The sequence below is a fragment of the Aristolochia californica genome, unplaced genomic scaffold (assembly GCF_029961685.1).
Source record: "Aristolochia californica isolate CCGP_79_NKW_82.1479 unplaced genomic scaffold, dmAriCali1.0.hap1 SCAF_9, whole genome shotgun sequence".
NCBI lineage: Eukaryota > Viridiplantae > Streptophyta > Magnoliopsida > Piperales > Aristolochiaceae > Aristolochia > Aristolochia californica.
This window is the reverse complement of record NW_027182290.1, coordinates 6,429,876-6,444,035: the sequence shown is the minus strand read 5'-3', so window position 1 is coordinate 6,444,035 and position 14,160 is coordinate 6,429,876. Positions and strand designations below refer to the sequence as shown.

At 38.6% G+C, this 14,160-nt stretch overlaps 1 protein-coding gene across 1 annotated transcript; it reads left to right on the top strand.

Moving 5' to 3' along the window:
* The first annotated feature begins 11,059 nt into the window (after window positions 1-11,059).
* LOC137942189 (microtubule-destabilizing protein 60-like) lies at window positions 11,060-13,156 on the top strand. Its single transcript, XM_068787885.1, has 7 exons — window positions 11,060-11,109; window positions 11,241-11,330; window positions 11,504-11,623; window positions 11,866-11,964; window positions 12,060-12,119; window positions 12,201-12,295; window positions 12,812-13,156. The coding sequence occupies exons 1-7, from the start codon at window positions 11,065-11,067 to the stop codon at window positions 12,924-12,926; spliced, it is 624 nt and encodes a 207-aa protein (XP_068643986.1). The 5' UTR covers window positions 11,060-11,064; the 3' UTR covers window positions 12,927-13,156.
* The last annotated feature ends 1,004 nt before the right edge of the window (window positions 13,157-14,160 follow it).

Sequence of the window (14,160 nt, the reverse complement as noted above, 5' to 3'; positions counted from 1 at the left end):
CATTGCAGTTCTTCAATCTAGGCATGACATTATGTTATGGTCCTGGGGTTAAGTACCTATGTCTTTCGCTCCTAACAGGTCGGTCTTTTGGGTAGTATTGGCTAGGTGCATAACATTTGGTATCAGAACAGGCGCTACGTCCCAACTTCGAGTCCCCGCGTGCGCAGGTGGACCGCATGCCCTTGGCGGGGCACCGTAAGGGAGTATGGGCTCCTGACCCGGTCCCCGTTGCTGTGTAAGACCGCCGTGGTCATCGGCTCAAGAGGGCGGGGTGTACTGTTATGGTCCTGGGGTTAAGTACCTATGTCTTCCGCTCCTAACAGGCCGGTCTTTTGGGTAGTATTGGCTAGGTGCATAACACATTATTCTATAACAAAGGAAATATGTACTTCACTTACTCAGAGACACATGTATGATGGGATGTCATCCAAAAGACACCCCATGGATACAAGTACAAAATTATACACTAGTTATGGAGAGGATGTTGATGTGGGTAAGTATCAAAGGTTAGTCGGGAAGTTGATTTATCTTATTGTGACTAGACCGGATATTTCCTTTGTAGTTAGTGTGGTCAGTCAATACATTCACAGACCCCAAACGTCTCATTGGTAGACAATAGAAAGGTTTCTCAGATATTTGAAAAAAAATCTAGGTCAAGGACTTCTATATAAGTGCCATGGACACCTCAATATTGAAGGCTTCGTCGATGTAGATTGGGCTAGACCTCCAGAAGGCAGAAATTCCACTTTAGGATATTGTACTCTAGTTGGAGTCAACTTGGTGACCTAGAGGAGTAAAAAACAATATATATTTGCAAGATCCAGTGCCAAAGCTGGATATAGAGCTATGACACATGTAATAAGTGAACTCTTATGGGTTAAGTCCCTCGTAACAGAGTTGGGTTTCAACAATGGAGCACTGATGGAACACCGCTGTGATAGTCAAGCTACAATCCACATTGCCTATAAACCAATCTTTCATGAGAGAACTAAGCGTATTGAGGTGGACTGTCACTTTGTCAGAGAAAACTTGTAGACTAAAATTATATCTCTTACACATGTTTCTTTTCACAATCAACTTGTTAATATACTCACAAACCAGTCAGCTCAAAATTTCTCTCCACTACATATACCAAGTTGGGCATATATGATGTCTTCTCACCACCAGGTTGAAGGGGAGTTTTAGAAGATATGGTCAAGGTTCAATGACATTAATGTAATAACCATTTACTTTTGTCTCTTATTCACAACTTTTAAGGTGAAGGGTATACTTTTAATTATTATATTCTAGACCACTATAAATAAAGCAGGGAGAGGATTAGGTCATACAACGAGCCTTAATCTATCCCCACCTTCTCCTCTACGTGCTCCACTTTCTCCACTCTAGTCGTCCCCTTTTTTTCTCCTCCTTCTTCCTTCTCGCCTCTATCACATGCGATCTTCAACATCATATATGATGGAGTCCGAAAAACAATACTTCTAATATGAATGACCGCTCCAATTTCTCAAGAATTTCAACTTTGGGCTTTGATGATGAATCTTCCAAAGAAAATTTTTGGCATGTTAATTGCTGCTTCGTTTCAGTTCGGAAGTAGTGGTTGGTCCAACTTCCTTTCAGTTTCGGAAGCAATGGGCCAACGTCTTTCATGGAGAACATGGTTCCATTTCAGAAGTTTATGAACCCGCGTCCCCACGTCCATGGAAGTTTATGACCCACATCCCTCCCATTGGCAGTTATAGAAGCGGATAAGCTTGATGGAAGCTTGGCTTATAAATAGTGTTTGGTCCCCAATCTTGTTCACTCATTCAAACCTTCAGCTTACACCATCACTGAGAGTGATGAGAGAGCAAAAGAGCCAATAGAAGCAGAGAACTCTGGTGAATTTTAGGGAATTTAATCGTATGGAGGGAGGTATGTTTTTGGGCTTCCGTTTAACTTTTATTCAATGAATTTCATGTTGTTGATTAGAAATTCATGATGGTCTACTAGTTGGTATCAGAGCAAACATCTGATCATTTGTATCGGTTCCATTGGAGCCTTCAGTTTAAAAGCTTTGTTTTTGCTCTCTGTTTAAAAAAATTTCACGCTCTTTGCATGCAGGAGCGTTGGCTCTCGCATAGGCGACTAACAACGTCAGAATTTGATGCCGACACTTGTGACCATTTCGAACGGTTTGCTGGTGTTGACATCGTATAGAAGCCCGTGCCAATAGTCGTTGTCAGCTCTCTGTGCGCTCACCGCGGCGACAATCGGTAGCTCTAGTGTCGCCGTAAAACGTCTGAGTTGGTGTCGACGACCTTTTTGACAGGTTTTTCGGTGTCAACGACGTTTAGGAACCCCAACGGAACCCCGACGAACTGATTTTCTGCACGCGGCTGGAGGTAGAAGATGACCTCCGGTGCATAAAAAAAAAATTAAAGTTATAAGGTTAGTTTGTAAATATGAGCTAAGTCGACTAGCTGTTTCAACTCGGCAACTGAGTTGCAAGCCGGGGCGGCTCGGTGTAAATATAAATTAAAAAAAAGGGTTCGGGTTGACTCAGACGGGTTGAGTTGGTTCACCGTTCCAACTCGCTGCAGCGAATCGCCCAAGAGAGGACCGAGTTGACTCGGTTCTCTAGACTCAATTTTTTGCGCCGGTGGTATTCAAACCCCCGAATTCGATGCCAATGACCATTCGGCCACTGGCCGCTGTATGTCTTATTTGTTGAATATATAGATATATATTTTCAATTTTTTTATTCATTTTGACATATAATTAAATGCATGAAATTAAAGTTATGCATAATATTATAGTTTTTAATTATGCATATATTATGAGAATATTTGTGCATAATGATCAATTGTTAGTGTTAGTTAAAATTATGCAATTCATGTTATTCTCATGAAAATTTTGCATTATACGATTTCATGTCTAGTGATCCATATATTTTTTTATTAATTAGAGAGTAGCCACAACATCTTTAATTGCATAAAAAATTATATATTATGATTATGATCACATAAAGTATATAAGACATTAATTGTAACTAATTTTAATTAATATAATAAATTTTATCCCATAAGAATTTTTATTATATTCGAGTTTATTAATTAGGATAAAATATCAAGTTATTCAAAATTTATCCACAGGAATTATGACTTCATACATAATTTGATAGTTTTATCATAAAGTTTAATCATAAAAATAATTGAATCTATTTGAATTAAAAAAATTAGCCCACAAGTATTTTTTTATGTCAATAGATTCAATTTTTAAGCATGATTTACATTGGTAAAACATGATATTTATTCAGTCTCAGTTTTAACATAAGCATGTCATTTGTAATTTTATGCAGTTCTATAACCTGTCAATTTCTCTGATATTCGTTGTGATATCCCTGATCTTAAGGGAGATAACTATAAGGTATGGAGGGAGAGAATTCTTCTTCATTTAAAGTAGATGGATATAAACTATGCTATTAGGAAAGACAAACCACCAACAATTACTAATACTAGCATTCCAGCTGAAATCATGATTTATAAACAATGGGAGCGATCTAATCACCTCAGCATGATGTTCATTAAGATGAGAATTTCTGTTGGTATTCATGGTTCCGTTGACCAGCATGAAAAGCTCAAAGACTTGTTAAAAGCCATTCATGAACAATTTGTCACTTCAGACAAGGCTCTAGCAAGCACCCTAATCATGAAGCTCTCATCCCTCCGGCTCACCAGTATACGAGGTGTGCACGAGCACATCATGCAAATGAGGGATATTGCGGCACAATTGAAGAAACTTGAGGTTGATATGTCAGAATCTTTCCTGGTACACTACATCCTTAATACTCTTCCGCACCAATATGGACCCTTCAAAATCTTCTACAACACACATAAGGATAAATGGTCAATTAATGAACTTTTGACCATGTGTGTTCAAGAGGAAGGGAGACTGGTGATGGTACAAGGAGAAAGTGCCATGCAGGCAATGCATGGAAAGGGAAAACAACAAGCCAAACTGAAAGGGAAGGGTAAAATACTCCCCAAGCTGGAATTAAGAAGGATTCCAAGTGTTTTTTCTGTAAAAAGAAGGGACACATGAAGAAGGAATGCACCAAGTTTCAGAAATGGCTTGCTGACAAAGGTAAACCAACCTCATTTGTTTGTTATGAATCTAATATGGTTAATGTCAATATTAACACACTGTGGATTGATTCTGGATCAACAATCCACATCTCGAATTCCTTACAGGGTTTGCAAAACCTAAGGAAACCAGTGGAAAGTGAGCATAACATCTTCTTAGGAGACAAGATGAGCTCACATGTGGAAGCCATAGGAACTTGCTATTTTAGTTTTAGTAGTGGGTTTGTTTTAAAATTAGATAAGTCCTTTTATGTTCCAATTTTTTAGAAACTTGATTTCAATTTCAAGACTTGTACCTTATGGTTATTCCTTTACTTTTTCAGACTCATATTTCAGTTTATTTTATAGGTCTGATTGTGTTGGGAATGGTATTTTGTCTGATGATCTTTATCGAATCAATTTACAAAACAATGCCACTTATGATTCAATGCATGTTCACACTGGTACTAAAAAAGGTGTTATTAATGAGGATTCCTCTACATTGTGGCACCGGAGACTAGGTCATATCTCCATGGAAAGAATTAAGAGATTAGTAAATGAAGGTGTACTTAATACTCTGGATTTTACTGATTTTGAGACTTGTTTAGACTGCATTAAGGGAAAGCAGACTAACAAGTCAATGAAAGGTGCCGATATGAGTTCAACCATATTAGAGATCATACATATTGATATATATAGTCCAAACATGGACTCACATGGTAAAAAATACTTCATCTCTTTTATAGATGATTACTCACGTTACATGTATCTATCTCTACATGCTTTCTAACAAGAATGAAACATTAGATGCCTTTAAGATCTTTAAGGCCGAAGTAGAGATACAATGTGGTAAAAAAACTAAGATTGTGAGATCAGATAGAGGTGAAGAATACTATAGTAGATACACAGAGAATGGACAAGCACCTGGGCCATTTGCAAAGTTTCTTCAAGAACGTTGGGATTGTTGCCCAATATACCATGCCTGGTTCTCTGGACCAAAATGGTGTAGCAGAAGGAAGAAACCGAACATTATTAGGCATGGTGCGAAGTATGCTTAGCAGCACCAATCTTCTTAGATCCTTGTGGCTGAAGCACTTAAGACGATAGTGTATATATTAAACCAAGTTCCAACCAAGGTTATTCCTAAAACACCATTTGAATTATGGAAAGGTTGGAAATCGAGTTTGTGACATATGCGCGTTTGGGGATGCTCGTCTGAAGTGAGAATTTATAATCCACAAGAGAAGAATTTGGACCTAAGGACCATTAGTGGGTATTTCATTGGATATGCTGAAAGGTCCAAAGGTTACAAATTTTACTATCTATCTCACAACACTAGGATTGTGGAATAAAAAAAATGGAAAATTTCTTAAAAATGACTTGATTAGTGGGAGCAATCCAACTTGGAACATAGTTTCTGAGAAGGATCATTCAGAATTTCAGCCTTCTACCTCAAGTGAAAGATTGGGTATAGTTTACAACACCCCCTAGTACAAACTGGTGTTGAACAACCACTTATTGAAGTTCCACAAAATGTTGACGACATTCCAGTAGATCAGGTAGTTCAAGAGTTGCCAAACACTTTTGAACAACTAGTTGAAACACATACTTCTCAGGAATATGATGGTTCATCATTAAGAAGATCTACTAGACTAAATAGATCAATAATTCCTGATGATTATGTTGTGTATATGCAAGAATCTGACATTGGAGCCGCAAATGATCCCACGTACTTTTCACAAGCCATAAGTTGCAAAGAATCAGAATTATAGTATAATGCCATGAATGAAGAGATGAATTCTATGAAGAGTAAGGGAGTTTGAGATCTTATTGAGTTACCTAGTGGATTTAAAGCCATTGGATGTAAATGGGTCTTTAAGACAAAGAAAGACTCATTAGGAAACATTGAGAGATACAAGGCAATACTCATTACTAAGGGATTCACCCAGAAAGAAGGAATCGATTACATGAAAACTTTTTTTCCTGTATCTAAGAAAGATTCCTTGTGCATTATTTTGGCATTAGTAGCCCATTTTGACTTTGGGGGGGTTAGTCCACAATGAAGTGGAAATTTGAATTGAAGTGAGATGAATTGCTTCCACTTCAACTCATGTGGGGGTGTTAGTATAGACGAGTTCAAGTGGCTGGAAAACAAATTCCAATGTTAGTGCCCCCAAATGAAAAGTATAATATAAAGAAGAGAATTAGTAACCTTTTATAATATACTAAATAGAACATATACCTAAATATATAATTAACCAAAATAAACGTGATTACTACACTTATAAGTGATTTAACGTGTAGTCCACAATATATTAATATCTTAATTAATAAAAAATTATATTATATTACTTAATGATTATAATGTATAATAAATTAAAACAATAATTACGTGTGACTAGAATAAATTATATAAAATTAATAAAAAATTAAAAAATAACATAAGAGAATATAATAAATAAACCTAATGGTTTAATTAAACTAATTAATGATTACAATTTATTATAAATTAATATACTAATTACGTGTGACTAGAATAAATTATTTAAAATAAATAAAATTTTAAAAATAACATAAACGAATATAATAAATAAATAAATTATTTTGTAATGACATAAGATATTTTTAACATTAAAAATCACTATTTTAATACAAAATAAAAAATACATAATAAATAAATAAATATATTAATTTATCAATAACATAATATATTTATTTACGTATTATTAATTAATAATATATTAACACAAAATGTAAATCCAGTGGTTTAAAGTTTATTATAATTAAACTAATTCATGATTAAAGTTTATTATAAATTAATATACTATTTACGTATTATTAGAATAAAATTTTAAAAAGTGAAAAAAAAAAAAAATAAGTCGTCGTCGAAGAGCCATGCGGCTCCGACACCTTCGATTTTGGATTTCCCAGGCGGCTCCGAGACCTTCGAAACCGCCGCAAAATTCTGTTACGATGTGAAGATCGACCTCACGGCAACAAATGTCCCTCCGTTGCTCTGCGCCGATGAGGTTCCTGTCCCAATCCGTTCTCCGAAGCATCATAGACTCGATAAGAACCCTAAAATCCCGCGAATCGCTGATGCCGATGGCAAAAACCCTAGGTATTGCACAGCGAGAGAGACGGGATGAATGAAGTTGGGGCGAATGGAGAAAACAGAGAGTGAAAACGAGAGAAAGTAGAGAGAGCGAAGACGAGGGGAAGAAATGAGGCGAAAAAAATCGTCGGGAGACGAAGGTCGAGTGAGAGGAGAGGAGAAGAGGAAATGAGAGGGATTTTTTCGTTTCGAGGGGGGGGAAGAAGTGACGCCGTCACTCGTGGTAAGTGAATGATTCGGAAAAAAGGTAGGAATCAACTTTCCTCCATTTTTGCCTGGGCAGATGAAATGGTGTAATCTCACTTCAATTCAAGTCTTTTTACACTAACGCCTTATTTGTGATGACCTAGGTAATGCGGGGGGAATTCATTCCACTTCATTGTGGACTAACCCCCCCTTAGAGTTGCAACAAATGGATGTGAAAATGATATTTCTCAATGGAGATCTGGAGGAAAAAGTTTACATGAAACAACCTGAAGGATTCCCCTCTAGTGATGGTGATCAATTGGTTTGCAAGCTAAAAAAGTCAATATATGGATGGAAACAAACATCCCGCCAATGGTATTTGAAATTCCATAATGTAATTTCTTCATTTGGTATTTTAGAAAATATAGATCAATGTATATACCAGAAGGTTAGTGGGAGTAAAATTTGATTTCTTGTTTTATATGTGGATAATATTTTGCTAGCAACCAACGATAAAAGTTTTCTACATAAGGTGAAACAATTTCTCTCTAAAAATTTCGATATGAAGGATATGGGTGAGGCATCTTATGTCATTGGCATTAAGATTCATAGAGACAGATTTCGAGGTATCTTAGGTCTGTCTCAGGAAACCTGTATTAATCAAGTGTTAGAGAGATTTCAAATAAAGGATTGTTCACCAAGTGTAGCTCCCATTATGAAGGGTGATAGGTTCAATTTGAACCAATGCCCGAAGAATGACTTTGAAAGGGAACAAATGAAGGACATTCCATATGCTTCTGCTGTCGGAAGCCTGATGTATGTTCAAGTCTACACAAGACCTGATATTGCATTTGCAGTTGGAATGTTAGGACGATATCAAAGTAATCTAGGGTTAGACCACTGGAGAGCTACAAAGAACATAATGAGGTACCTTCAAGGAACCAAAGGAAGGTACCAAAGACTACATGCTGATGTATAGATGGATGGACATTCTAGAAGTAATTGGTTACTCAGATTCTGACTTTGCTGACTGTATTGATTCCCGTAAATCAACATCAGGATACATTTTCTTGATGGCCAGTGGAGCTATATCATGGAAGAGTGCCAAACAGACTTTGACTACCACGTCGACTATGGAAGCCGAGTTAGTTTCCTATTTTGAGGCTAGTTCACATGGTGTATGCCTTAAGAGTTTCATTTATGGGCTTAGAATTATGGATTCTATCTCTAGGCCATTGAGAATGTATTGCGACAATTCAGCTGTTGTTTTTATGGTCAAGAACAACAATAGTGGAAGTCGAAGTAAACACATCAACTTAAAGTATTTGGCCATAAGAGAATGTATTAAAGAAAAGAAAATGGTCATTGAGCACGTAAGCACTGAATTAATGATAGATGATCATTTGACTAAGGGCATGCCATCGTTTAAATTCAAGGATCATGTTGTGAATATGGAACTTGGTTCCATTATGTAATTTTTCATTGTATGAACAAAATTATTTTAGTGAAATTCTTAATTATTGTGATGTTTTTCTCATATTTATGTGCACTTTAATTTTAAAAAAATCATCTGTGTTGGACCAAGAATAAACATAGGGTTTATTCATAAAGTATAAGAAATAAATACATTGTAATACAAGGAAGGTAATATTCTTTATCAGAGGACCTATCACCATGATTCATGTATTTATGACTTAAATTCAAATTATCGATGGGATTCAGATTACACTAGAAGTGTGGATCAAGAGGGAGAATGTTAACTGCTGCTTCGTTTCAGTTCGGAAGCAGTGGTTGGTCCAACTTCCTTTCAGTTTTGGAAGCAATGGGCCAACGTCTTTTATGGAGAACGTGGTTCCGTTTCGGAAGTTTATGAACCCACGTCCCCACGTCCATGGAAGTTTATGACCCACGTCCCTCCCATCGGCAGTTACAGAAGACGATAAGCTTAATGGAAGCTTGGCTTATAAATAGAGTGTTTGGTCCCCAATCTCGTCACTCATTCAAACCTTCAGCTTACACCATCACTGAGAGTGATCAGAGAGCGGAAGAGCTAAACAGAAGCAGAGAACTCTGTTGAATTTTATGGAATTTGATCGTATGGAGGGAGGTAAGTTTTTGGGCTTCCGTTTAACTTTTATTCAATGAATTTTATGTTATTGATTAGAAATTCATGATGGTCTAACATGGCATGCTTGACTAAACAACATGCACTTATGTACACATATAACATCCACTTAATTACAGATATATCTTCTAAAACATACAACGAAAAATTTCGTTAGGAGCATAGAGTTGTTCTAGATGGAATTGCAACTAAAAGCAATTCTTGCCAACACCTCATGCACTAGGGAGTGCGGAATAATCAGGTCAAGTATTCGTTTGCAACTAAAAGCAATTCTTGCCAACACCTCATGCACTAGGGAGTGCGGAATAATCAGGTCAAGTATTCGTTTGATCATCATGTTCATACATCCTCAATTGCGGGAGACCAGTGAAAACAGTAACTATCGAGTGAGTGTATCGGTGAAACCAATGAAGCCATGCTATATCATGCACCTAAATTTTTTGTGATCTCAGACACTTCCAAGATGATCAATCAAAGGAAGGATTGAAGTTAACTTTATCATTTGCGAAATGCGAAATATGGTCGCTGGATCCATGGCGCTCGCACCTAATTACTTCCAACAACAGTGTATTGTTGACGTACCCAACAGGACATTAATTTGCGAGTCTCAAGCAGCACAGTTTGGGATGTGATCCGTTGCCTACATTTGTCTTTGATTTGTTTACGAAGGACTGATTCTGTTTACAGGCATCTTGTCTCCACTGGATGGTAATTAGTTCAGATTTCAAATCTAAACCCAACTCGAGCGAAAGCCTAACGGATAATGGCGTTCCCTTTCTCCAGAGTCGAGCTTGATGACGGGAGCCCTAATTTCCCAGCATTTTTAAGCGGAACTTGTTTATTAAGGAACCTCAGCTGTTACTGTGAGCTTGCGTTGATCAGACGCTTTGTTAGCAAGTCTAAACCGTAAACACTCCGCACCTGGATCAGAGAAAATGGACGATCAGCCGGCAAATGTATCAATTTCAACAGTTATAGTCGTCCTCAACATATGGCAACAATTTGACGTAAGAACAACAAATCCCATTCTGTAGCTTGCTTAGAACGTGTTTTATTGACAAAAAGAAAAAGATAATAACGAAAAAACTAAAAGACTAACTTAGAAAGTGTTAGAAATGCTTCAGGGACAAGTTTGTTTGATGATTTCGGTTAGGATGATCCTCTCAACTTTTGCAGGAGTTTCTCTGGTTGGCCGCTGGATCGTTAACAGTATGTTGAGGCCTTGATGGATCGTTAACACTTTCAATGGTAGCTTCTTGGAGGGGTAATGGGTAGGGTATCCCTTTTCACCACTACGCAGTCGTTTTTGAACTGTTGGGAGTTCATTTGTAGAAGACGTTAGGAAAGATCTGTTTTGTCGGATGTTTGGTGATTCTCCGACCCACGTTTGAACAGAACATGAGTGAGAGACTCAGACGTTCTCGAGCTGTTGAAGTGGCAACAAGCTGAAAACAGGTACTTACCGGACATCTGTCTTTGCTCTCTTTATATACTCGTTCAGGTCAGCTGCATGCCATCAGTACTCATCGTGTTTCAGGATGGAGAACCACCCAAACAATCTAATGTTCTCTTCTTCCTCTAAGGTTTAGCTTCCTCTTCTTCTTCTTCTTCTCCCGCTTCTACTCTTTTTGTCTCTCATCTTCTTTAACCAGCTACCTTGTATGAAGAACGAAGATTTACTGAACTTTTTCTTTCCTTATTTTGATGTTTGAAGTCTTCGAGCTCACAGACCTCCCCTCAGCGACCGGCGGCGAAGAGAGGGTCACGAGGTGGCCAACCGCAACCATTTAGACTCCTCACTGAGGTTATATTTAGATACTTAAAATCTAACAACTGCTCTTAACATATATTTGTCCTATACTAAGTAGTGATTCCCTCCGAGGTTTTGTCGGTAATTAAACTAGGTAAGCGTTGCTAGCTATGTTTAGGAGTTTTAACAGATTTTTCAAGTTTGAAACAAGCTAGTGTTTGGTGCAGTCTAGGGGAGAAATGAAGCAACAGGCTTTTCAGAGAAGATTGCAGGAGTCGTTGGCTGAGGAGACCAAGCATCGGATTCGGGTGGCACAAGGCTTGCCTTTGACAACCGATAAGCCTCAGGTGGACAGATTTCCGTCCTTCCATTCCATCTCTACATGAAGCTACGTATACGAAACTGTCTAAAACACAGCTCCATGGCCAGAAACTTCTAAAATGACAACTCACCTATGACTAATAACGTCTGGAATTTGCTTAATTTCATCACCGTGCTGTAGACACTGATCAAAAGGATCTTTTCATGTAATTCTTAATTGAACTCTACAATGATCAAGTCCCCAAATGAAGAAATCGTGCTTTTACAGGTAGTTTTCAAGCCTCCAGTTAAAGAACAGACGAAGCCAGTGGGAATCAAGCTTCGTACGCAGCGGAGAGCTGCTGAGCGTGCCGAATTCAATGATCTGGTAAGTGTAACGCCGCCATTCTTATACTGTATTCATGGCATAAGAGTTACATATATGCAAGAGTCTGACATACTTGTCCTCTGTGGGTTTCGTAGGTTGCTTTCAAAATAAACTGGGTAGAATACCAGAAGCAACGACTGGAGAAGATCCAAAAGGTATTTATACCTCTCCCATATATATCTACTTCATTCTTTTAACCTGGAAGTGGGATTAATGGAGCTTTTGAAAGCGTGCAGCTGATAGACGAGGAGGAGGTTCGGTCCCTGAGGAAGGAGATGATCCCGAAAGCCCAGTTAATGCCCTTGTTTGATCGACCCTTCTACCCACAAAGGTACAGTTATTAGTTGTACAAATCAGTGTTGCAGTAAAAAGATTCTTCAAAATCTGAACCAGAGTATCTACATTTTAGCCACTGTCCGATATGCGTGACCTTACTTCTATATCAGCTCCTTATTACCCTGAAAAGGAAAAAGGCTCGTTATAATGCGAAAAGCCATGATTTCCTCTCATTATTTCAATTGGACTTATCTGCATTAGTAGATTAGTAAGAGGCATAACGAAGCCTTCAGAAGTTGAAGGGGCTTTTCACCAGAAGCACGAACTTTTTGGTCGGTAACGTGTAAAGCAATCGCCAGAACTGAAACGAAAGTACAAACTCCAGAGAAAAGCAAGAACAATAATTCTTTTTGTAAAGAAGGTTGAAATGGTCACAGCTGTTTCATGAAAATGCGACAGGACAGGACAGGACTAGCGCATTCGGCTTCAATATAAAGCAAATGATTCCTGTTGATCTGATAACTACTTAGCGAATGAATGACACAGCGTTGGTCTTGATTTGTATTGGCAGATCAACAAGGCCGTTAACAGTTCCAAAAGAGCCGAGTTTCAACCTCTGGAGCAACAAATGTACTTGGAGGCGCAACTCTTGCAGAGGAACTCTACAGCTCACATCAGCTTTCTGAGTTTGAACCAGATCACCTGGCATATTTAGTTGGAAGCGATCGGGAAAATAGAAGGGCTGGTGCTGATGCGTGTGCGAACTTTGATCCTTTGTAATTTTTGAAATGATGAGAGTTGTGGTTTATTACTGCAGTTCCTGCTCCATTTGACGGAGCTCCGATGTTGTTGTTAATACTTGTTCATTTTAGATTTTTGAGTTTACGAAATTTCTGATGATTAAAATTTTTTTGTTCGTTATTTGTTATGCTCTTAGTTTACGAATTAATAGCAATGGGTAGAAGGCTTTTGTTGAAATGTATAGCTGTATAGCGTGATCGGAGGAAACTGTATAGCGTGATTGTTTCCTCCGATCCCGTGATTATATTCTTGATTCTATTCCTTGATTTTAGGATCTAAATTGATCCTAAAATCTACTTGTAATGTATTATAAATATCCTCTTAACGGAGAAGAATAAACTCATCGGAAAATCATTCGTTCAACCTTTGTTATTATTTTCGGTTATCTGTTTTACATGGTATCAGAGCAGGAGAATTATCCTCTCTTCTCCGTCGCAGAAAGTCGGAGCTAAGTGCTCCTGTAATCGCCGAAGGAGGAAGCCGGAGGAAGAACAAGTCCGTCGGAGTTGCAGAACTCTGTTTTTTCTGCAACTCCATATTGCGGCTGTCCCGACGCCAAAAGAACGTCACCGACGCCGACGACGGCACCACCACCCTGTTACAACTGAAGCCGACGCTCCGCTGCCGTTGCCGAAGACGAAGGCTGTCGTTGCCGACGACGAAGATTGCCGTTGCCGAAGACGAAGCGTTTTATGTAGTCGGAATCACGTCGCCGACGAGTGCTGCCGATCGCCGACGAGCGCTTACGACGGCACCACCACCCTGTTCCGACTGAAGCCGACGCTCCGCTGCCGTTGCCGAAGACGACAGTATTTATTTTTTAACTTAGGTACTGTTGATTTATTTTTCCTGTCGACCCAGACCGGCGGGTCGACCGAATCGGTCTAAACTCGAACCGGATCTGACCAGCACTGGAGCGGACCAGAATTGAATCCGCCCAGATCGTACCGAAATGGACCAAATCGAATCGGACCGGACTGAACCGAACCGGACCGGATTAGAAAAAAAAAAAAAACTTTCAGATCGATGGCCACCACTACAGGCGCATCCACCGACCTTATCCCATCACCACAGATTATAGTCCACCAAGATAATTCTGCGTTTCCAACTGGAATTATC